The 25,612-nt window shown below is 43.1% G+C and overlaps 1 protein-coding gene across 1 annotated transcript in view; it reads right to left on the bottom strand.

Annotated features, from left to right (window-relative positions):
- Positions 1-14,540, bottom strand: part of LIN28B (lin-28 homolog B) — a 98,342-nt gene extending 83,802 nt beyond the window's left edge. Inside the window, exons 1-2 of the mRNA XM_063389717.1 lie at positions 14,472-14,540; positions 4,534-4,582 (exon numbers count right to left, since the gene is read on the bottom strand). Coding sequence (XP_063245787.1) covers positions 4,534-4,567 — 34 coding nt within the window. The 5' untranslated portion in view covers positions 4,568-4,582; positions 14,472-14,540. The remainder of the gene's footprint in view (positions 1-4,533; positions 4,583-14,471) is intronic.
- Between the last annotated feature and the right edge of the window lie 11,072 nt (positions 14,541-25,612).

Genomic DNA, 25,612 nt, shown 5'->3' with positions numbered 1-25,612 from the left:
AGGTACACAGCTCTGGCCCTGCCCTCCAGCCTTTCCCACAGCTCTACGCTCCGCCAAACGCTTTTAAAATAACATTTTATAAACGTGAAAAACAAACAGTTAAGGGAGAATTAGTTTTCTTTTCCATCTGTCCAACTCCTTTAGAGTAAAGGTGGAAGTATTCTGTCCTCGTAACCACCTACTCGCATTAACCTGTCTTTCCATGCGGTATTTTTATATACATACACACGTACACATAAACATACATATAAACATACACATACATACACATGTACATATACATGTACATATACGTGTGTGTGTGTTTTAAACGTTGCCCATACCTTGTAAAAAGCTGGACTCTGACTTTCTTTTTAACCTCCCCCCTCCTCCCCCCAGCATCCTCTCTTATCCCAAGGACACACAAACAAAAGCCAAGGCAACAAACTGATCCGTGCAGAACCTGAATGCAAGGGGCTTATGCATTTGCAAAGCACTTGCTGTTGTTTGGGAAGTGGCGTCCATCAGTCTGCCCAATTAAGGGGAACGCCTTTGCCCCCATGGGCCTGTTTACTCCTTTTGTTGCCTTTCAGGAAAGCGTCAATTCCCCTGCTAGCGCCTCATTTCTGTGTGAAACACCAAGGTGGAGGCTCCGTGTGATCGTTTGCAAGAAAGAGGCGAGGGTGGGCAAGAGTGTACAAATAGAAGCACCCTGGCAAGTGGAGCAGAAGCTTTAAATCCTGAAATTCCTTTGCAGTCTTCAACCGTAAATTTCCTATAGGTTATTTCAACAGTGAGGTCGACTTCCTACACTGACCTGCCTTACGAATTCGTGCAACATACCACTGCTTTTGACTCATAACCTCCTTTTCCCCCTTACAATAGCGATTATTTTACAATATTAAATCTCCAGTAATTTTATATGCATGGATCTTATGACCCAGATGATATCTAATATATAATAAATGTACCAGATTTTAATATAGGTGAAACATCAGTTATGAACAAGAAATTAGGGTTACCGGAAGAAAACAATCTTTACACCTCTTACTTGAGCTGCCCATAGCTACATATCTTGTGGCAGAATGGCATATATATAAAATACAAGATCCCTCTGCCCCTCCCCTCGAAAAGACAGGAAATACCCGTTTAGTAAAGCTTTTTTAGTCTTTATTTTAAAAGACTGATTTATTTACCGTTATTCGGTATAAAAAAAAATTCCTTAGAGGCTAGAATATTGGTCAAACAGACACAAACGAGTTGATTGAGTTAATTAAATGGACAAAATGTCTTGTTAGCAAATTTCAGTGAAAAGAAAATTCATTGTATGTTCTTCGATGAATAAAGACTACAAAACCGCGCAGATAAACGAATGTAAATATATTGGTTGCAAATTTTTTCTTAGGTTGCAAAATAAGTGCAGATTTTGTAAAATGGAGGGGGGTGGGATTTGCAATGTGCCTTTACTGAGATTTTCAGGCCTCCAGTATTAGTGGAATTAAGGTTGGGGTCACTGGACTGGTCACTGGTGTCAGATGTTATCGACTCATTCATTTCCTGCAAGGGACATCAGCCTTTCAAGTTTTGTGGAAGGTAGAGAGCTGTTGCCAGCTGGGAACTCTCTGGGTAAAAGAAAAAAAAAAAAGAAAAAAGAAAAAAAAAAAAGGAACCCTAACCAACACCCTTCCAAAATTCATTATGAAAGGAGGGGGAAAAGAGGAAAAAAAAAAAAAAAAAGAAACCTACGGAACAAGCCAGTTCGTGGAAAATTAATTTAATGGTAATAGTCTGCATATTTAAAAAAAAATCTATTTCTATCCTTACATTTCGCTAAACAGATGCTAATTTTGGTAAAAACAATTATAGGAAGCTGGAATCATTGTCTTTCTACATGCACAGCAAGAGCTCTCTTGAAACTATGTAACCAAAACCAGTGGTGTTGGATTTCCTATTTGTCACCTTCCTAAAGCTTTTAATGTCCTAACTTCGGTTTCTTCTATTCCCCTAAACAAAATCAAAACAAGACAAAAGCGGCACGATTCCCCCCTCCCATACACTACTCGCCCTCTCAAAATAGACCCCCACCTCAAAAACAAACAACCAAAAAAAACCACCCCAAAACAATCACCAAAAAAAAAAAAAAAAAAAAAAAAAAGGAAAAACCCCACAAAAATCCAAACAAACGACGGAGCCGCGTGCATTTGAAACAAAATGCGTGTTTTACACTTGAAAGCAGAGCTCGGGGTGCTGCTCCCACTTCCCATTTCAAAGCACAGCCGGCGCTCCTGGCCGACGGGCAGGCAGCAGGGGCAGGGACGGCGCCGCGGCGCCCCTGCCCCCTCTCCTCCGTGCCCGGCCTGGGCTGCTCGGCGCCGCCCCGCCGACGTCGGACGGACGGGGCTGCCTGTCGTGTTCTCCTACACGGTCTCTACCGACAGCGGCTCTTGCTAGATGTGTGACCGGAGGGGGGGCCTTTCCCGCCGCCCCTACGCCCGGGGGGCTGTGCCGGTGCGGAGCTGTTCCCGCCAAAACCCTGTCACCTACACTCCGGGCGCCAGAGCCGCTCTCCCTTTGCGCCGCCGCGCAGCGCCCGGGCCGAGGGCGGCGGTGGCGGCGGGCCCCGCTCCCGGCGCGGCCGTGCCTCTCGGGGAGGACAGACCGATCCGCACCGCCGCGCGTCCCGCGGGCAGGCGGCAGCTCGGGGCTTCGACAGGGCCCGGGAGGCGGCGGCTCTGTCCCCGCAACCCTGCCCTAAAGCCGGGCTTTGCACCCGGGCTTTTGTTTAACACTTCCCAGAAAATGCGGCTCCTTCCCAGCGGCGTGCCTTCCCGCGCCTTTGGGAGAGCAGGGTCGGAGGCGCTCAGGACACCGCCAGCTCCCCGGTCGGGCTTCTTACTTCTTACCCTCGCTTTAAATCGCGAGCATTAATGGCAGAAAGCATGCTATTTGTAAAAATTTTTTCGGTAAACAAAACAGCGCCGGCTCAACTGCGCTTTGCCATGGCTCGATCGAGCAGGGACGGAATTTGCCCGACGTGCGACTGCGGGGTATGAACTTCCAGGGCTTCTAGAGGCGCCTTCGCACCGCGCCTGTCCCGAAACACGGCTCTTTTCGGGAAATGCATTTCAGGGAGCAGAAAGCGCCTCTCTGCCCTCACTCCTGCCCGCCGCAGGACCTCGGTTTTTTAGCTTCCCCAGCGCTCCTCAGCCGTCACACCCAGGCAGGCGCTCCCGGATGCCCGGAGCCCGCCCCTGCTCCCTCATGGGGACGGGGCAGCCCACCCCGAGCATCGCAGGCGCCCCTGCTCGAACGGGGGTCGGAGCGCGGTCCCAAGCGTGAGCTTTACGAGCGCTTTCTGTTGAAAGGAGAAGCGGAGGCCGTGGCTGCGGCGCGGGCCCGCCCTGCCGTCCGTGCATGTGTGCCGGCCGTGCCGGCGGTGTGCGGGGGACCCCTAAAAGGACTGGCAATTACTGCGGGATCCGCGGGCGGGAGGACGCGGGAGGCACTCCCTCGGAGAGCTCGGATGCAGGATGTGGTCTCACGTACATTAAGCGTCTCTCAGCTGCGGATTTGCAACAGATAGCGGCCGCTTCCCCGGGGGATTTAAGGAGGTTCTGGAAGTCGTCGCGGGAGACCGTCTGAAAGGGCTAAGGCCCGCAGGGAGTACCAGCCGCACGGCCCGGTGTCACCGCTTCGCCTCCCGCTCGGCAGGCGCAGGACGATGAGCGGGCGGGTCCGCCCCTCGGGCGCTTTCGCTCCAGCCCGTCTCCGCAGGCGGGACAGCCGCACCGCGGCTCCTGCGCCTGTCCCAGCGGGGGAGCGCATCCTCCCCGACGGGCAAGCACCCCGGCGCTCCGGCCTGCGGCAGCCCGGCGGTAACACGGCCGGCTCCTCCCGCCCCAGCACCCAGGCTACACCCGGCTCCTGCCATCGCCCGCCCCAGGCCATGCACCGCCGCAGGGAGCGCGTCCCGCGGGCCGGGCGGCTCTCGGGTGTCCCGGGACGCGCGTCCCTCCCTCGGGGGCGCAGCGCCGCTCCGCGGGGAGCTCCGCCCGCCGCCACGGCCGGGCACGCCGGGCAGGGGGATGGACGGGCGGGCAAAGGGGCTGGGCGGGCAGGCAAAGGGCTGGACAGACGGCACGGGTGAGGCGTCACTATCAGAAGAGGTGCGTGGCGGTAGCGTGACAGCGGCACGGAAGTAACTCCACGAGTATCAATTTTAGTCAGTGACTGAGGTGTGTGCGCCCACCGGCGCGTCTGCCGGGGTGGTGGTCCCGCAGCGCTCATACAAACCCGTGGGCTTCCACCATTTGCGACAGGTATGTGACATGGCATCATTGTAAATAAACTTTCCTTATGTAATCGTTTATTTTTCTTACAGAAACAGAGCACTCAAAACTGCATCCAACAAGAACTCTGGAGCCTGTGCACAAAATCAGCGATTCTTCCCCATCCCACCCAATGATTACGTTCATGAGTCAGCGGGACAGAAGTGCTGAAGTACCTCCGTTTTACACATACACAGATACGTAAGACGCTGTAGAGAAGACTGACCTGAGCCTGAGGAGACCTTCTTGAATGACCTCATCGTCTTCTGAGGAACCTAAAATCAGAGAGTTGGTGTCAGTACCGAGTACACTGTCCCAGAGTACCGTATTTAATTACCTCATCTCCAGTTTAAAGGCTCATTAGGAGACCATAAAATGCCAGGGCATTGACTCTAAGAAGTGACCTGTAAACCTACTGTTTGAGACTTACCTAGCTCATCAGAACCACAAGGAGATAACCGAGGCACAAGACAAAAAATCAAGTGCTGCTTCCCGCCCACCCCCGCCCCCAGCACCAGTAAAAGCATTGCCCCTTTCATTAGTCTCTTGTGCAAGCTACACGGTTGATGACAACAGAGGGAAAAGTCACAGATTTGTAGAATATTGGAACGTGGTTTTTTTCCTTTATCAATATTTAATTGCAGTAGGTAACCTAAGAACTAGTGACTTGTCTTTACTATGCTTTACTATGCTTAAATTGTACCCATTAAACAATCAACCTTGTATATGATTAAGAAAAGCCAATAAAAATAATTCTCCAGGATTCTTTCATGGTCAAAATAGTAACTCAATGCCAACTTATGAATATCAACAGAAAAATGCTCTTAGTTATGACTGATAAAACTGCAGAGTATGTAATGATATTCTAGGTCTCAATCTAAACAAAATCAGTCATACAAATACAGATGTGTGACTTGACTGACACTTCATGAAAGGTGTACTTTTGCTTTAATTGAAAAAGGCCTGTCTGATTTCGTATAATGTCAACAAAAATATCACACAGAAAAAAACCTGCTGCAGATGGCACAAAGCATTGAGGAAAATACCTTGGTTTTGAAGTATTCTTGTTACTTAGGTTGTCCAGTTTGCTTAACAAATGAAGGACGAATAGATAGGAGCATGCAGAAACTCACCTGTGACAAACCTGTCCTCTTGTCACCCTCTACTGATTTTTTGAATAATCTGCGTTAACTAAAACCCATCAAAGAGAAACAAGGAGTTGCAGTATAAACTTGTTTAAACATAAGCTCAGTTCTCTTCTGTTTTAGAGAAATCTGAGTTTTGTTTTTGTGGTTTTGGGGTTTTTTTTCAATTTAAGAGAACATCTGGACAGTTATCCTGCTCTCTTTGAAAAAAATGGATATCCTAGGAGTGAGCAAAGTCAGAAGAAGAATGAACAAAGCCAAATGAAAACCAATTTTCTCTACCTTCTTTTCCCTTACAGTCAAATATCCTGAATCCTTTCCAACACCAGAAATTGGAAAAGGAGGTAGTACAATCTTTTCAGTACAATAACACTGGCAAGCTGATTCAGTACCTCTTCTTTTGTAGTAACTAAATTTTCCACTGGAATTGTGTGGACTTTTGTCTACTATTAAACCTAACTCTGCTTTTACACCTTCAAGCACTGAAGCCCAATCTCTTGTATCTGCTCTTTTGTTCTGCCAACCTGTGGCTGTGCGGCTTTTGTGCCTTTCAGATTTACTTGCATTATTTATGCAACATAATGAAATATGCAAGCATAGAGTAAAGGATCCGTTCCTGGCTTCTTGGCTTTGGAACGTAGCCTGCTTCAGTTTAGGAAGGGATTAAAAATAAGTATTTGGGGGAGTGGTGTTGGGATTCAAAGGAGGGAAGTACAGTTCTTAAAAACTGTAGCAGGAAGCAGCACAAGTTCAAGTTATTCCTGTTTCCAGTACTGTAATTTTGTAACACATTTCTAATCATCACATATTCTAGAGGGTCACATAATAGATTATTAAGCAGAAAAATAGATATCTATTTTTTTATAGTGTTTTTAAAAAGCTTCCTGATACAGTATCTAAAGCTTGGCATAAGATGTGTTACTGTAGAAGAACCTGGGCATTTCAATTCTATGAACTCACTTAAATAGATAGTTTGAATGAGAAACTATTCTGGCATGTATTTTACTGTATTCTACTGAAAGAGATACAAAATCAGACCCTGGTCTAAATGGAAGCAGGTTTGGGCTCTGAAATGGCTCATGGTGAACTCTCCTGTACAAAAGAAAAAAGTATTTTGGCATTTTTCCTCTGTGAAACTATCTTGGCATTTACATAAACTTTGTAACTGCAGGTAAGTAGATAAATGCTGCTGAGGAATTGTGTACTAGACAGCAAAATGTTTTCAGAGAAAAAGTCACTAGCTTTGAAAGCAATCCTTATTTTAACTAGGCATTCACAGCATGTGGAAGGATACTATAACAGTAACCATGAAAAGTACTGCAAGAGAAGACCATGTGGAATTATTGCTGGATAGGAAATACAATGAAGAGTGCAGAATCAGTTAAAGGCACACTAACAGACACCAAACAAAGGTAATCCACTTTCCCTTACAAGTAGCACATTCTGTAATTCAACTGACTTAACAGCTTATGTTGTCTATTTTTGACAACTTATCAATCAGTAAAAAATAATAGCAAAATTGTATCTATTTAAAAGGAATTATCTGAGATGTGCATCGTTTTGAATTCATTACCTTAAGCAGGTTTGCTGCCAAAGGATTTAGAAACATAATTTGTTTGCAAGAAAGTAAAGCAGACATAGTTACTCCACTTAAGTAAGATATACACTTTCCTCCAAAAGTAAGTTGAAAAGAAAAATTATATTAAATATAAAAATGTTAAATTTGTTTCTTCCACAGTGGTAGCCAGGGGACTGTTTTTTCCTAGACTAAAGTCAGCATTATTTTTTTTAACGCATGCTGGGTATTATAAGTATGATTAGAGAGTAGAAGAACTAGAAAACAAAACCCACCAATCCTTTATTTTATAACAAACAAGGAAAAGAGTGATGCAAAGGAACAGGGAAAAACATTCCAGTGTTAAAAAGATCTTCTTCTAGTTAACTTATCAGGAGTGAAGCCTTAAATGGATGAATGTTGCGAAGTATATACAAAATTTTAAAACTCTGTGGACAGAACCCAAGCACAGTAAGAGCAGATATATTAACAAACTTTACTGTTATTTGAACCAGTCGGTAAAAATTAACCTTTTTTACTATTCTTGACTGCTGACAGTATTTTGATTTCAAACATCACAAATGAGTGTTGTCTGACACTCTGAATGTACTTGTTTTACACAGATTCTTAAATGTGCAATTCTAAATAATGGATTTCCTCCTGAGATGCTTACATTGTTTAAACTCTTTTTTCCCCCCCTTTCATTTCATTCAGTTCAATCTGATTACTCTGAAATGGATAAATAAGAAAAATTAAGATTTCCTGAAAAGGTACAATCAAGTGTTAATGTCCATATGTAATTACAGGGTGGATAAAATTGAAAGCTCTCACAATTTTTTTCTTTGTTTCACCATAATTTTCTTTGCTTTTCTTCCATACTTCTGTTTATACACCATTACAGTATTTTTCTAGCACGTGAAAATGAAAGTAAGCATGTGTGAGATAGTTAAAAATATTTTTTCAATGCTGTTTTAAGAAAATTAATTGAACAACTAGCAAATTAAAACTTAGTCTTTCTTTGCTAATTTCACTCACTTTTGTCACTGATCTGAAGGAGGGTAACTGTAGCTTCAAGTAAATAACACAGCTGGGCAATAACCCAGATATGCTTTTTTTCCTGATATAAAAGAGGTTAAGCATATCTTGGTTTTTAGGAAATGAAGTTTATGAAGATCAAATATGCAGTTATACACCTTCTAATTATGTGTAAGAATGTCATTTGACTACAGTGAGAACAGGAACAAAGAAAGGTAAAATGTGCTTCCACCATTGTTAGGAATATGATTCTTTTGGGCAATGGTAAAAAAAAGGGTAATGAACTCTACAATATCAGAAGGGGAGACAATGAAATCCTGACAACTCCAGCATCAGAGTTTCTCCTCAAAATTAAATGCTACTACTATACTGACAATTGTTTTAGTAATAAAAACTATTTAGCATTTATTTAGTTTAAAACATTAATAATATACAACAAAGGAATATGCTGAATAAGGTTATTTTTGTTTAAAGGACTGAAATGATATACAATTCTCATATTTAGTGTATTTGATTTAGTAAAATCTGCAATTTCTTATGGTCTGGATTTGAATATACATATACTAAACAATCATCATACTATATAATTAAAAAGCAATGTAAACCACATATGTTTCAAACAATATTTTGTGAATCACAGATAAAATTTTTAAACACAATTTAACAATGCAACACTGCTGTTCTATTTCTTATATATATGAAAGTATTTTGTTCCCAGTTTACTGTTAGCAAGGGCATTTGAAATTGCCACATATTGATTTGCTATACAGCAAATAAAACAATGAGAAAACTACCTTGTGATCTTATTACATGTTTTCAGATGGATTTTTCTCTATACTTCTTAAATTACTTCATATCAGTACTTTGCAAGGAAAAGAACTTTAAAAGCCCTAATTCTCAAATCATAGGTAGTAACATTTTTCATAGTTTGATCACATATATATTTTGTTATTTATTTCTGTGAGAAACTACATATACTAAGATTTTATTTCCCCACTTGATAACTATTCACAAACAAAAGAATCCCAAATGAAGTACTGAATAAAACACCTGCTAAAGATCAGATTAAGAACAAATATAATGACAAGCTGAATTCAGTATTTGTACAACTTACAGCTTTCACTTAGGTTATAAAAATACTGCAGTCAAGTAGGATTTTAATATCATTCCCTCAAAATTGATGGCACTACTGGTTTTATTTTTAAAAATTATTAATTTTTAATTTACTTTTATAACAACTTTATTATGGTTTGTTCATACTTCCTTTCTGAGATGCTTTACATCAACACTTGTTTTGATGGAATTTACACACCCTTCACATATCTTTTCCTTTGCACAGAATTTTTGTCTTCTTTGCATGTGCTATTTATCTACAAACCATAGAATCTCCTTTCTTCATTTTTCTTGGATTTTTTTAATCACTGAATTATTACTTGAGAGCACTACTGATGATGGATTTTATCATCATTTGTATTTTGTAATATCAAGCTTATCAAGTACTGATATGGATATTGTCCATTAAAATAATCAAATCAAACACTGTAGAAGTTAAAGAGCAGATGAGTGTCTGTATTTTAAACACCAATCTTCACTTTCCTAGAAGAGTAGATAGTACAGTGCACATCTTTCCCATTTCAACGGGAGTGGACATCAATCCTGAATGTCAATGGCTTCTGACTGAGTCATTGTTTAAAACAACTGAACAAATAAAGTAATGCAATGGTCATTTCTTATATACTTTAGTGGAGATAGGCCATTCATTCAAACCAGAAAAAAAAAGTAAACAAGAACATCAGTGATATATAACTAAAAAAAAATCACAATCTCTAAAAGAAAATATGAAAAATTTAAAAACAACGTGCACATCAGTAGCTGAAATAGATACAGGACATACAGTATCTGAAAGAAAAGCAAAAACCTAACATGTGATACAAAATTATTAGTGAGTGAGTGTACAAATTTTAACAGTTGAATTTCTAGTAGTTGTCCTTAGGTGCTGCATTACTATGTATGGTCAGCCTATGGAATATTTGTTAAATACCTTCAGAATATTTATGAAAGCTTGGTTTGGTTTAAATCTGGTATTATTGATATAAACACTGCACTAATACCTTCAAATTGTTAGAACACTGAATCATAGTGCATATAATAAAATAATAATCACATACACATACTAGTTAAACAGTCAGGTATTAGGTCTGTCTAATTACTGCATATGGACATACAGAATGCTGCAGACTGGAAGTAGGATTTCGGGGAAGTAGTTTGCTAGAAATAATAAGTATGTGCATGAATGCTCAAATGAATGGACCTGCAGTCTAACTTTATTGAAACAATAGCGCGAGCAGGACTTTTTTTTTTTTTTTTCCCTAAAATCACTTAAAAAGCAGAAAATGGATACACAAACCTCTAATCTCTGAAGCAGTAATATTAAGTACAGATGGTGGAATATTAACTGTTAACTTAAGAAATGCATTTAAATATTTTAATATAAGGCAGACTCATTTTTGCATCAGTAACAGCACAAAAAATTCCCTAATAGAACTACATTCAAGAAAACAGGGAACTGTGGAAAACTACCTCTATTTGTCTGTTAGAATCGACTAGTTAAATATTACAGTTCTTACTCTTCTGTATAATTAAGCTTTTGTTCAACTATGAAAAAACTAGAAACTGATTGCTTGAAAATGAGCTGCATGACCTTTGTCCTGGTTTGTCACCTCTGACCTTTAATTTAAAGGTCAATTCATTCTGCATATCAATTCATTCTATTTTTAGAAGCAGAATGTATATTTTTTAAATTGTTATCCTTCCATATGAAACACATCATGTTGGTTTTGTCTTTTTTTTTTTTTCCCAGCCTCTACACATCATAGCAGAGGAGCATATTTGCTTTTTATTGTGCAACTGTATTCGAAACACCCAGTGTGCAATTACAGAAAATGAATGCTTGTCTCTGAGATGAAAAAAACCTTTTAAATGTTTTTCATGTAGTAGAGATGTCGCAGCACTTTAAAGTGACTTTGGGAAAAAAAAGATTGCTAGACAGCACACCTTTCTAAATTTGTCTTTTTTAAATAGAGGAAAAAAGGAGAAAACCCCATGCCTGTGTTTTCATTGCTGCTAATGGATACCTGCTTTTTCCTGAACCTTCCCTGTGCCATGAGAGGTTATTTTGTTCTCACTGATGACATGCTCTTTTGATATTCACTGTCAGAATGTCCCTTCATAAACCGAACCTGTGGTTAAAAATAGCAAATGCCAAGTTCTCGTTTACTTGCTGGTTTCATCCGCACACTTCCATTTTCTATAGGTAACGTTAAGCTTCCCAAGCTGGCTATAAAAAAAACCAAACTGCGTGCTGAGAGAGCTCCTGTTCCGAAGGAGAAAGCTGTAATATTTGCCACTGATTTTGCTGTCAGCATCCGATACCGGCGCGATAGAGTGCATTACATAAAGGCCGTGGGTGAGAGCACAGCCCTGCCGTGCCCCTGCGCCGAAGCGCCCGGAGCCGCCCGGGGCAGCGCGCCCGCGGCACGGCCGGCACGGCACGGGACGGCGGTAACATGGCCGCGGGCTTCAGCACCGCGGACAGCGCCGCGCCACGGAGGAGGGGCCGGGGCCGGCACCGCGGGGCACCGCGCCGGGCCCGGACCCCTCGGCCGCACGGCCGCCCCGCCGCGCTCCGCCGGCCACGGGGGATGCGCCGCTCCCCGCCGGGGGAAAGCGGCTCCCGCCCGGCGCCCTGCTCGGAGCGACGCGCGGTGCCTCGCCTCTCCGCTCGGGGCTTCAGCTGCCGCGCAAACAAAACGCTGCCACGGGGTTACAAAGCAGAACAAGAGGAGGGACAAATGGTTTAAGCGCTTGAGCTTTAAAATTCACTTCTGTGCTCGAGGATGCAACATGAAACACTGCGTGTGACCTACCACTGCATCCTGCAAATGGCCTAGACTGCAGCTGTTCAGGCCTAGGAGAGAGAGCATGTGGGGTTTCCTTCTTCACTTATGTATCACCGTCTTCCCTCTGATGAAAATCTCAGTACATGTCAGCTAATACATTTTCAGATTCATTTAAAAAAAAAAAGTTTTGATAATAGTGAGACAGCAGCACATGTCCTTTACAGAATGTATTTTAAAATGATCAGAGTAGAAGATGGTTACTTTTGTCATACACACACACAGGCAGAGTTTTTAGTACAGCTGCATTTTTGTAACTACTGCAAGGGACAAACATCAAATATAACCACTAACTTTGCCATTAGATACATGATTCATTTCATTACAGCAAAGGAAACTTGACTTCCTGATGTATTAATAATTTAGGTCATAATTTAATTTAACATTGATTGTTACTACTCTTATACCGAAGGGGAAAAGGAATCCTTTGAAGAATTATGACTTCGTAGCATATCTTAAAAATACTTTTCCAGCAAGTTTGTCAGTATTATCTCCTCTGAAGCTTTAAGGGGTTTTTTGGGGTTTTTTTTTTCAGTAGTGTGTTCTAAAAAATAACTGACTTGTAGTTTTGCAAAGCAGGTATCAGTCTAAGAGTAAACATGCATTATTGCACTTCTGTACTATGTTATATCTAGATACCACTAAAAGTGTACACAACTAAATTTAAATTAACTATGACCAAATTTAGCTGTAACTATTTTCTTAGTGTCTGATGGGTTGTCCATGACAGGACACTTCTCCATACTTGTAATTTCTATGCAAGACAGGAAATCCCAAAACAGGTGTGAAGAAGAAAACACAGCCCTGTGAACGGCCTATTTAAAAAGAATGGCAAGACCAGTTACATAAGGAGAAGGAGTCAAGTCTGTAAACAAACCGGCGTAGCGTGCACTACTGTTTTGTCCCATCACTGCAAGACCATCGTACATCATTTACTCACCGTCACTAACGAGCTAACGACTGGTAAGAGAGAAACAAGTAAATGAATCAAATCTCTTTAGGTAATATGTTTATCAGATTAAAATGGGTAATTCTCTCATGTTAAAGCTAAAAGATACTTAAAATTAACTTAGAGTTTCCCAATGTATTTAAATACGCGAATTGCCTATTTTACAGTATCTTGGACCAAACGCGTGCGTTGCTGCTGTTTACATCTTTTCAGATTAATGTTCTCATTCGATAGCCGGTTATCTGACCCGCTGTACGGTGTACTACGATAACACAACAGCCGAGTGGAGCTGCTGGCGCTCAGACACGGTCGCTGCCCGCGGAGCCCGGAGACGCCGCGGCCGTACCCTCACCGTGGAGGCAGCGGCCACGCGGTCCTGCCGCCCGCGGGCGCGCAACCAGACAAGGAGGAGCAAGGCGCGTTGGAGGCATTTCGGCACTTTATTTGTTCTCCCCCGCACCGCGTCCCGCACCGTGCCCGGCTGGCACCTCCGAGCCAGCCGCGGGGCTGCGTGTCACAGCGCCCTGGAGCGCCCGCCCGCCCCTCGCCGGCGGGCCGCGCCCCCGCCCCGCGCTGTCCCCGCGGCCCCGGGGGCGGGCAGCGCCCGGCCGCGACCCCGCGCTCCCCGCGCCGCGGCGGGAGCTATCCAAGATGGCGGCCCCGCCGCCACTCGCGTTAAACCCCCCGCACCGCGCACACGGCGCCGCGCGTGACACGCGGCCCGCGCCCGCCCGCCGCTGGTTACCGCAGGGCGGCCGAGCCCCGCACCCTTCGGGGCGCGCCGCCTCCGCCCCATCCTCCGCTCCCCCGCCGCCGCGGAGCGGACGCGTCGCCCGGCGGGTCCCGTCCCGCCGTCAGTCCGCTCTCCTCCCCGGCCTTCCCTTCCGCCGGGCCGCGGGCGCCCCACGCCGGTCCCTGCCCGCCCCGCCCGGCCCGGCCGCTCGCCGGGCGGTCACCGCCATCCGGCAGCGGCTGTCGGCGGGGAGCGGGCCGCCCCCTGGCGTCGGGCTGTCGCACCGTCCCCGCGCCTGCTGCCTCGGCCCCGGCCGCTACCGGCTCTCGGCGGGGCGCTGCGCCCCGCGCCCCGCTCGGCGCCGGGGGCGGCGGCTTCGTCCCTTCACCCTCTCCTCTACCGCGGCTGCCGTCGTCGTTCGCGTTTGACGGGCGGCGCGGCCCGGCTCCCCTTGCCCCGTCCCGGCGGCTCGGGCGCGGACAGCCGGGGCCGGGCGGGCGGGCTCGGGGGCAGCGGCGGCCGGCGGAGGAGGGGGCGCGGCGGCGGCGGCGAAGGGAGAAAGGTGCGAACCCGGAAGTACACCCGCCCCGCCGCCGCCCGCAGGGAACACCCGCGCCCGCACACACAACAATGCGGCGCCGCTCCGCCTCCGCCCAGCGCAACTTTTCCTCTGGCACTGGAGAAACCCGCCGGCCGTCCCCTCCCCGTGGCCGCCCACCGGCGCCCCGGCAGGTGCGGCGCCGGCGGGAGGGCGAGACCCGCGAAGGAAGAGGTGAAGGGAGCTCGCTTACCTCCAGCACGCCATGGTGGCCGGGCTGAGCGGGGCTGTGCCGGCGGCTGCCGCGGTGGCGAGGCGAGCGCGGGGGCTGGGGGGCAAGCACCCACCGACGGGCGCCCCCGGCGGGGGGCTTTGCCTTCCCGAGCCACTGGGAGGACGGAACGGAGGAGAAGGAGGAGACAGCGAGCTGCGGCGGCAGAGGGAACCGGTGCTCCCGGCGGGAAGGCGGCGGCGGCAGCCGGCGAGGAGGGGCGGCGGCGGCGGGCGGACACGGCCCCGGCGCTGGCTCACGCCGCCGCAGCCGCCGCGCACCTGCCCCGCCGCCCTCCCCGCGGGCGGGCGGGCGGCACCGGCGGCTGCGCGCGGGGGCGCTCCAGGGCAGCGGGAGCCGCCGGGCGGGGCGGGGCCGGCCGCGCCCCCGGGAGCCACCCGACGGCCCCGACGGAGCCCACACTCGCCGAGGGCCTCTTTCTCTCGGGGCCAGCCCGGAGGGCCCCGCTCGCCCCGTCAGCCAGCAGCCTCCTCCCCCAGGAGCCTCCTTGGCTGCACATCATGGAGGCCATTTGGCACCTGTGGTTGCGTCCGGCTCCGCCGCCCCGGGCGCTGGACTCTGCCGCTTGCTGTTGCTCACTCCCAAATCTGCCGCTGGCACATGCAGGGGGACGCATGAAAATAAGACAAAAGTTTTGTGCAAAGGAAAAGATATTTGAAGAGTGTGTAAATTCCGTCAAAACAAGTGTTAATGTCATGCTTGTCTGTGGACGATCTTAACAGCGCTTAACAGCTGCAGCCACGACCTGCCGCAGGTGGGGGGTCTGCTGGTGTGCCGTGCACATCCACAAAGCAGGCAGGATTCCCAATTGGCTTGTCCAGGTCTTGTCCATTCCCAGTACTCTTCCACCATGATTGGTTTCTTTTACTGGCATATGAGACTATAAATGCCAGAGTTTTATTTTTCTAGCTTGTCCTGACTTATCCATGGAGTACTCCAATGGTAGTTTACACACTGTCACACAGCCAGCATCAACTTTACCCAAGGGTATATTGTTAATTGTTCTAAAGATAGAAGGCTTAATTAGGTTTGGCTACCTATGGACCAATGTTCCAAATCTTTTTCCTACCAATCCACTCCACATGGGTTCCAGTAGTCACCACTTTCCACAAGCACTAGCAAAACGGAGATGGTTCTCAGCGGTGTGGTTCCTTACCAAGCACATGTGCTGAGATTAGCCAACTGGTGAGTCAAACAGCAGGCGACTGGTGAAGTCACACCGTCTTCCATCTGGAGAGGACACTGATTAGCAGTCTCATTCTCCTGACTGCTGGTTTTCATCATGACACGTAGTATTTCTGGGTCCTTTATACTGAATTGAGCTGAAACCCTGTGAAAAGGGTTCAAAATTTGCTTGAGAAGAAAGAGATGGACAGACAATGCAATTGCATTTCCTTAAGAGAGCAAGATAAAAACACGGTCTAGTGAGCCCAGTTCACATGTATTCTCTATCATTAGACATTAGCATGCTTGCCTTGAACTTCCCACTCTTGGGCTTTCCTTTGTAGATTTAATTTTTGAGCATACAGTCAGGCTTTCAAGAATTTATTAGCTTTTTTTTTTGGTGTAACTAAGCGCAAAGTCAGCACTAAAATACTTATCATGCATAGCTTTGTAACTTCCTTTCAGCAGAAAAAGCATTACATAGAATTTTGCTATGTGATCTTAGCTTGTGATTAAAGCAGCTGTGGAATGTCTCTAGCCTTCAAATAGTGTGCCTTACTTAGCTCAGAAATGTTTGATGTGGAACAGAGAGATATTTCCAAGGCTCAGGGGGCAGTCTTCCAGTGACCAAATGACCAAACTGTTTCACTCTGACTTACCTAGGCACAGCCATAGAAAGCTGCTTCATGTTTCACAGACAAGATTTTAAGTACCCACATTTATCTAGAGCCCTAATATTTGAGTCTATTACCTAAAATTTGGTGCATACTCTGTGTATGTGTATATATATATATATATATATATATGTGTGTGTATATATATATATATATATAAATGTAGCCCAGCACAGAGCTATATTACCTTAGCACAACTTTAGTTGTGTTTGGCTAGTAGTTTGAGTCTACACAATCTTTTCTGAAAAACAAACAAAACCAGATCTTGGTCAAAAGTTGATTTTTCACTTAATTTTTATTTATTTCTTATAGACGGGGAAGAGTTCCTTCCTGGTACTCACTATTTCTGCTGAGGTATTTATTTTTGCAGAAAAAAACCTTCCCCATATGCTTTGTTTTGCTGTGCCCTCAGACTATGATGTAACCTAATTTTATATCAAGTTTGAATAAAACAAATTATATATGGAACATAAGCAGAATTGAACTCCTTCAACAAATCACAGCAAACAGGCTGTGAAAACACTGCACTTTTTTTTTTAATTACTTTTATTTTTTCAGCTTTTTTTCCACTGGTCTTGTTCATAGGGTTTCCTCCAAGAACTTGCTGAAAAATTTTGTTTCTTCCAATGCAGATTAAACAGTCCTAGGCATTTCATGAGCCATGGCATTTCTTCCTAAGGTGACCTGTTAAAGTGGCCTGCCATCCCAATCCACGTTTTGCAGATATGCTTCTAAATATTTTTTTTCCTCCTCCACTGCATTCCCAGACCCTTTTCCTCTTCCTTCTTTTAGCCTATCCTATTTGCGCACTAACTTCCCATGCTTTCCTCATGATTTTCTAATAGGTCTCCCCCATCCTTGCCCCTCACAACTAATAGGAGAGATGCTGCTGCTTCCTGGAGATATATATGACAGCTGTTCTAGGCAACAGTAATGTTAATCTTCATTAACTCATTTTCACATATTGTGGATTAATCTGTGCTGGCCAGTGGACACACTGATATGACTGAGATGCTCTTGGCAGTGAGTCTTTGCTTCTGCTCCCCAGCTTTCAGACCCAGTTTCCAAGGGGCTTTTTGCCCCTTGGGACAGCTCTGATCTTAGAAGACCTTCCTCTTAATCTATGTTTTTATTCTTATTCTGGTCTTGCATTTGTCTTTTTTCCATTTGACTAACAGATTTATTTTTTAAAACCACATCAAGTCTATCATAAAACTCAACAAAAAGAAATTACTGTGGTTTTAACACTAAATGTTCCCTGCATGCTGGCAGCAAAACTGATATGAAATGTACTAGAGAAGGATGCTGGGGAGGGTCTTGTTTTCTTTCCCCCAGAAATGCTCATGGTCCAAACTGTTTCTTAGCTGTCGATGGCTGTGTGCGGTTATGGAACTATCTCTGTCCTCGTTTTAGCCATTAGTCTCCTTCTTTGCCCTTGAGTTTGTTTTAATTTTTTTAATGATCCAATGAAAATGTTAGTAACAGAGGAGTTTCCTATTTTCCATGTGTCTTCCTCCTATTTTATTTGCATTTGCCATTGGGGCCAAAGAAAAGAAGTGATTTCTTTAGAAGTTTATTTGAAAAAGCTGTGTCAAAATATGCTGTTCTGCTTTATTTTGTGGCCTTGTGAAAATTATGCAGCATTTTATGAAGCTTTAAATTTTAATGTGAGATTCTCAAGAAGGTTCCGTTTGCAAACCTAGGCAGATATCTAAGCACATGAACATTCAATATGATAATCAGAGAAAATTATTTTATCAAAAATGGCTTTTTAGGCAATTATCGAGTTGCAGCAAAGTTAATTTATTACATAGGCACACTCAGAGTGCTCTGCAAGCTGAGCCTTTAACTGTTACTTCTCCACACTTTTTCTAAGCCAGTATTTACCACCAAGTCTGTACTTAATTCTAAGCCAGTAGACATTTGGCCTTCTTCAAATGCTCAGTAATTTCTGTCCTTGTTCAGGGGCTCAGATACACTAATTTGAAAGCTGATGCTATGGTTCATGTTTAAACTGGTGCAGAAATTGAGCTGTTTCCTTCCAGAAACTTGCCATGGCATCAACTGGAGATGGATTCGTCAAGAAGACCAAACCAAAAAGGAAGCTGTGAACCCCTGCAGTGAATACAGATTCTGCTTTCTGCTTTTTAGGCCAAGGCCACACATGCAGCTCCAAAAAAAAAGTTAGCTTGAGCTTTCCTATTAATGGCAATGAACATGTTATGTGTGTGTCAGTTAGGTATTGGTTTTATATCAAGGAAGCGGACGAATATTTTGTCCCTGCCAAACCAAGTGTAAGGGACTACTGTTCTCAGTTTTTCTGTTCCCCCTATCATGTTCTGTTTCAAGGATGGAAAATCCTGTGCCCAGGTCCTCACTGCTGCCTTGCTTGCTCAGGGATGTGGAAACTCTCTGGCCACATCTGAGTCAGCAAAATGAACAGGACCACGGCAAATGCCAGAGCACTGGTTGTGCATAGTCCATGAAGTGGTTTAGTGCCAATCAGGCTTCACCAAAACAATAGGTGCCAGGCTGTGGCTGAGGAGCTAGCATAGGAGAAACTCAACTCCTAATGTGCAGATTCCTGTTGGCCTGGTTTTAGGAACAACTGGTTAAAACTCTTGTATGGTTGTGAGCCATAGGGTAGCTGAAAATGAGCCTTGGACTTCTTTATTCACTGGTAGAGACATGGCCTTGACCCCACAATGAGTTTGGTGGGAGGAGGGGAAGCGGAGAAGGAGGGGAGCAGGGGAGTGTCCACTATGAGGGCTCCCTTTTTAAGAGCCAGCTTTTAAGAGTGGTGTCTGCTCTGAATTTCTTCTGTATCTTATACCACCATTAAAGAAAAAGTTGGTAGGGAGGAAATAAGGACTCAGGTCTCCTTGTGTCCAGCCTATTACCCAAAGTGACTGTTTTGACCAAGTTTTTAAATGTTTGTTCTATTTCTGATCCTGGGTCAGTTCAAACAGAAAGGTTTCAGCATGCTCCTCCTCAGAATAATTAACAGAACGGAGGTTATGGCACTTTTTAGAAAGGAGGAGTAATATGGAAATTTTTGTATAATGCTCATCAACAGCAAAGAGTCTGAGGAAGGATGAGGGATTTATGGTGAAGCTGAATTAGTGTACAAGATCTTCACTTATAAACAATTACTTCAAAACAACAACAGTGATGTTCAAATACTGGTTCAGGAATTCAGGGACTTAACACTTTGTTAACCATTAATATTTAATGCTTTTTAAATCAATATGTGTAGGCTTTAAAAGTAACAATCATAAGAAAATGTTAGCTTAACATTAGGAATAAATTTTACATTATGCCTGAGACTGATCTGTAGGTTTTATTGCATTACATGGATGTGGTTTTCATCAGCTGAAACTGTCTGGCTCCTTATAGCAGCTTGATTTAAGGAGTTTGAACTAGTTTCCTCTGGGAACTGCAGGCTCAAAGAATTGAATTGTAAGCTGGTAGAAAAACATTACAGAACATTTTTCAAAGTGTACAGTGGCGAAGAAAGAAAATGCTTACTTGGAGGTGGGGGCGTAGAGTGAGAAAGTGCTTGCCTCATGCATCTGTGGGTGGAAAGCCACAGTTGGCTTTTACATTTACTTTGTTTCTTCATCTACCATTGCTCCAATCACAAGAACTAATTACAGTCAGTTAGGTCAGCATTGCCCTATTCTATTGAATATTGAAAAACCAAGCAGAGAAATTAACATGATTTAGAAAGAGCTTCTCTGTATTTCCACTGGACTAGAATAATATGCAACTAGAATAATAATGTCCAAACCTTCATTTGCAGCATCACTCTTGAATTCATCACTCATGAATTTTAAGAATGAAACATTAATTGATAAGCAAGGCTTAAACTAGTAAAAAATATTGTCTCAAAAGGTTTTGTTTCACTCCTGGCTTACCTCTGCCACTTCAGTTTCAGTCAATCAGAATTCACCCCTAGGTTAATTGCAGAAATAAACCACATAGCTAAAGGGTGAACTGATTGAAAGTGACACTGATTCAAATGGAGACTGCTTTGATACAGGAGAGTCTTCCTTCATATTTCCCATACCCATTTAAATAAATAAATAAATAAGACAATGGAAATAGAAGCATGGCTTTTTAATAAATTTTGAGGGTTTTGTCTGACTAAAAGTCAGTATAGTTTAAGTGCCATTGTGCTTACTATCAGAAGAAATTTGGAAAATTTCAGTTAGGCAGAGTCCAAGTTAAAATGTGAGCGGGGAAGGAAACATTGAAGGGAGATCCTCTCAAATTCTACTTATTTAGTCCTGTAGAAAAGCAAGAAATGAAAAAAAAAAAAAAAAAAAAAAAAAAAAAAAAAAAAAAAAAAGAAGAAGAAGAAGAAGAAAAAAAGGTGACCGATAACGGACAGAAATAAAAATTGCAGAATGAAAGGAGAAAAAGAAGGGCTCATTGGCCAAAGTAAAAGCTGAGCTAGGAAGTGGAGAATCAGCTTTCTGTGGAAACAGAAAGATCTCACAACTTTTTTCCAACAGATTCTGCAGTATAAATGACAAAGGCATGTCTGAGGCTCAAAATACAGGGAGGAAATTGGTTAGCTACAGAATGGCGGCAGAGGCAAAGATTCTCTTTGCAATCCAGGAAGAAATACTGATGATGAAAAGAAGGACAGAGAAACTGGAGCGTCAAAAATTTGACAGTCACTGAAGGACCAACTGTGTGAGTAGCAGTAATATTTGGCTGGTTAATGAAGCCACTGAAGAGAAGACTCCATGCCAGAGCTAGGTGGACATGGGGGAAGAAGAAAGGCAGGACTTCAGTGATGAACTGTGAATATATTAAAAACATCTAGGTGTTTGACATTTTTCTCTCTCAGGAACAGAACACTGGCATAAGCTGACTGAGACTCTGAAGTTATTAGGCTTAGTGATATTGGCTAAATCCGTTGGTGGAAAAACTCTACTGCAGGCACTGGAGAAAAAAATTATTCGGAACCTCCAGTGCTACAATTTATATAGACCAATATGTAATTAGGTAGCCAAGCATGTATCTTCTAGTTTTAAATACTGACCTTTTCCCACGCAGTTCCCAATCTGTACTTCAGCAACATATCCTTAATGTAGAGAGCTGAAAGTTGCCTTTTTTGTGTGTTTCTTCAAGTATCATGCTTCAGTTTTCCTGTGACAAAGTATACCTTTCCAAATCCTAACTCATTATTTTTTCAAAACACATGGACCCAAGTGTCCTGTTCCTCTCTTATTACCAAGATATGAAAATGCAAGTGACACAAATCAGTGGGAACAGTTTTCCACCCTTACATACAAGATTGATTTTTCAGACTGGGAAATTTTACCCAGTGAGTAAATGTGGAAGAATCAAAATGTGAGTCATTTTGATGAAACACATTCATATATAATTTTCAGGTTTTTGTTAGCAGTGTCTTCTTGTGAACCTAATTAAAGTAAGAGTTGCAGATGACCCAACAGAAATGGAAGAATGATCATTTCCTGTGGCCCAATTTAATGAATGCATTATCTTTAAACCTAGATTTCTGCATTGGGAACAATAACATACCGATGCTGTCTAGTGAAATCAGCCTCAATTGTCATGACCTTTCGTTTACTTAACCTTTTGCTTCCATCGTTAATTATATGTGTTTTATAGTTAGTGTAGAGGGCATGATCATTAGCAAAACCTATCAAGCTTGCTTTCTTCAGAAGAAAGAGGAAAAGCTAACAAACAGCTCTGGAAAGAAGTAAAGGGATAAAGCATTCATGAGAGATGAAAACTAAACTTTCTTCAGTGGAAACATACAAAGAAAGACATTCCTGGAAAAAGCAGAAATTTCCCAGCATATGCATGGTTTGTACTTGTTTGGGGTTTTGCCTTGCATAATCAAGCATTACACCAATAAAAGATTATAAACTGACAATCCTCTGAAATTAAGTGACACTTATCTGGTCTAACTGTATATTTAAAATATGTGACTTGGTTTAGAGCTTGCAGTGCCCTTCTTACCCTTTCAAACATACTGATATCCTTCATTGCTTCAGAACCTGACGTATACAGAAATTAGGATTTTGCCTTTTTCAGCTTCTCTTCAAACATTGATTGAAGAGAAGAGCATTAGAAAAAACTAAAAAACATTGCAAATACCTCTTCCAAAGTCTTGGTCTCTACCAAGTTCCTTTGAACCTGCAGGACTTTAAATAAAGATTCAGTTTTACTTTTTGAAAGGGGATTTACTAAGACTTTATTACCTTGCATCAGTTAGCTTTCCTGGGCAATGAAAGACCCTTGAAGGCAGATTTATTGCTTGCAACAATCTTGTTTGAAGAACAGTCCATTCCAGGAGTGTATCCCAGGATTGACAGGAGTTGTAAACTTGAGATGAATTCTACAAAAAGGGACAGATGTGAAGAAAAAAACCCAAGAAAATATCCCTTTTTGTGGGAACTGACAGTGGTCAGAAAATAGATTTTCAGGCTTTGGGCACTAGCTTGAGCCTGTGGGAAAGTCAAGTACATAACTTACCCACTCTAGCCTGGGAAATCATAAGGAGGAATCCAAACAATCCTTGTAGATATCCCACTTCTGACACCTGGTGTTTTTCTAACTTGTTTACTGGCAAAAATGTTTACAAAAAGGTGTAGGCTCTAAATGACCAATTGTATCCATTGTACTGAAGTGCTGTATAAAAAGAGTGTGTTTCTAATAAACCTTCACTGTAGTGCCTTCCGATGAAGGGTCAGTCTTGTATCATTATTCCTGCCATCCCAAATCATAACAATACCTTTTCTCTTTAAAAGTCATGGTAGCTTTGATGTGGATTTTTGCAGGGAGAGTTGAGGTGCTCTACTCTTTCTGTGAGACAAAACCCAGAAAGAACCTGGACAAAGACTAACAAGTGTCTTAGAGAAATGATGAACTTTTAAAAGATTAATTTCATAAATGAGTTATAAATTTTGTTTTTCTGCTCAAGTGCAAAACTGGAAAAAATAATTGAAAGATCAGACAGACACAGTGCCATTAAGTGGGACCTGGATGGGCTGGAACGATGGGTTGAGAGGCATCCTATAAGTTCAGCTGGGAGAAGAGACAAGTTTTGCACCTAGGAAAGAACAATTCCATGCATCAGCAAATGTTGGGAGGCTGCCTAGCTGGAAAGCATCATGGCAGTAAATGAGATGGGGGTTCTGGCTGATGTCAAACTGAACAGGAAAGATGTGCTGGAGTGAGTCCTGCCATGGGCCACATAGATGATTAAAGGATTAGAGTATCTGCCATGTGAGAAGAGGCTGAGAGAGCTGGAACTGTTTAGCCTGAAGAACAGAAGGCTCAGGGGGAGCCTGATCAATGAGTATGACAAATACCTAATGGAGGGAAGGAGAGAAGACAGAGCCAAGTTCTTCTCAATGATACTCAGTGAAAACACAAGAGGCAATGAACACAAGTGGAAATATTGGAAATTCCATCTAAACACACTTTGAAGATGATCAAATGCTGACAGAGCTTGTCCAGAGAGATTGTGGAATCTCCACCCTTAAAGATAATTATATTTTGACTGGACCCAGCCCTGAACACCTACCCTGCTGTAGGCAACCTTATTTTGATCAGAGGAGGATTGCATGATCTCCAGAGGTTCCTTTCTCTGTAACTCTTAGATTCTGTGACCTGTGGGTAAAAAATGCTAACCTAGGTGAAACCTTTATCTGCAGTTCAGCTGGAACTGTACAGAGCTGCATGGGTTCACTTGGGTGGAACAGCTTGCAAGATCAGTGCTCAGGTAAGACTGTGTCAAAATTAAGGAAGCTGAAAAAACTCTAGCTCTTCTGAACTTAGGGCACAAACTCACCTGGTCAAATATTTGAGTAATTCCAAGTAGAGTTTGTAACAGTGGAATATGATATGATATGATATGATATGATATGATATGATATGATATGATATGATATGATATGATAAGTGCATTGTCCAAATTGGAGCTGGTCAACTAAGAAATAAATTACCTGCTGAATCCAGGCAATGGTTTTACACAGGTCTCTTAAATGTATTTTTGGGAGCAGAGGCAACCAGTGTGGCACCTTGTTCTCTGTCTCTCAGTTAAAAAAAAAAAAGGAAAATTGGAAAATCCTTTGTTTTCTGAGCATCTGCAGTGTGCAGACCAAAGAATTTTCCAAAAAGTGATTATTATGGAATGGGAAATGTTTCTTCCTCAAATCTGCTTACACAAAACAGTAAAGCACTGTATATTGTGGCATGCAGATTTGATTTTATCACCAGGAAATGTGTTCATCAGCTATGGGACCAGAGAAAGTGCATCTAAAGACTAATTCGCTCCATGTCTTTCTCCACCTCTTGGCCAGCTAACTTGGGGTAGCCAAGGTCTGTATTATTAAACTCTCTAAATTTCAAATAGTGGCCAGGTACAATTTCATAATTGGAAATGGTGCCTCCTCTTTCTAACTTGTGAGTTGTGCCCTACATTGCTGGAAAAAAAAAAAAACCCTAATTGGTTCATTGTTTATGCAGATGAGTAAGTTCCTGTGTTCAGACCCATCTTCTGTCACTGTTTAGTTTACTGCTGTGTGTTCATCTGTATGTTTTTCATCCCAGTATCTGAAAGCCTCATAGCCATTAATGAATTTTATTTCTTATGACAACCATGAAAGAAATAGAAGTGTTCTCCTTATTTTACAGATAGGCAACATAGACTAAAATAATTTATTTTCTTGTTATTGCTGATGGCTACATGATTGAGGGGAAAAGCGAGCTGCCATCATTTTAATTTCAGTTTAGTAGCCTATTCATTAGACTATTTTTCTTATAAAGAAAAACCTTAGAAATTTAAGTAAATTGAATTAGATTATACAAACATAGAGGTTAATTAGGCCATTAGCAAAGCTGAAACAACTGAACTTCTAAAGATTTACTGTAAGATCATAGAGATCTGAGTAAATAAAACATCAAATTTGAAAGCTTCTCTGAGAAAACATCTGAGAATGTCATGTGTAGAATTTTATATTTAAGGAAGGGTTCAGCTTTGCATTAAGTCAAAGGGAATCACAGATCTGACCTGATAAAATAAGCACAAGTTTTTGCAGCTTTCATCACCTTTCAGTTAAAAAAAATGTGTGTACATATGTTTACATATTTTGTTGTAACTTCAACACCATTGATTTACTAAGTCAACATACAGTAGCTATTTGAGATACTCTCAGATTATGATCTGATTTGGGGTAAATCCCCCTAACAGTACAATATAAATTTAAAAGAACTGTA

This window comes from Prinia subflava, chromosome 2, assembly GCF_021018805.1.
Source record: "Prinia subflava isolate CZ2003 ecotype Zambia chromosome 2, Cam_Psub_1.2, whole genome shotgun sequence".
NCBI lineage: Eukaryota > Metazoa > Chordata > Aves > Passeriformes > Cisticolidae > Prinia > Prinia subflava.
This window is presented reverse-complemented; position numbering and strand designations above follow the sequence as displayed.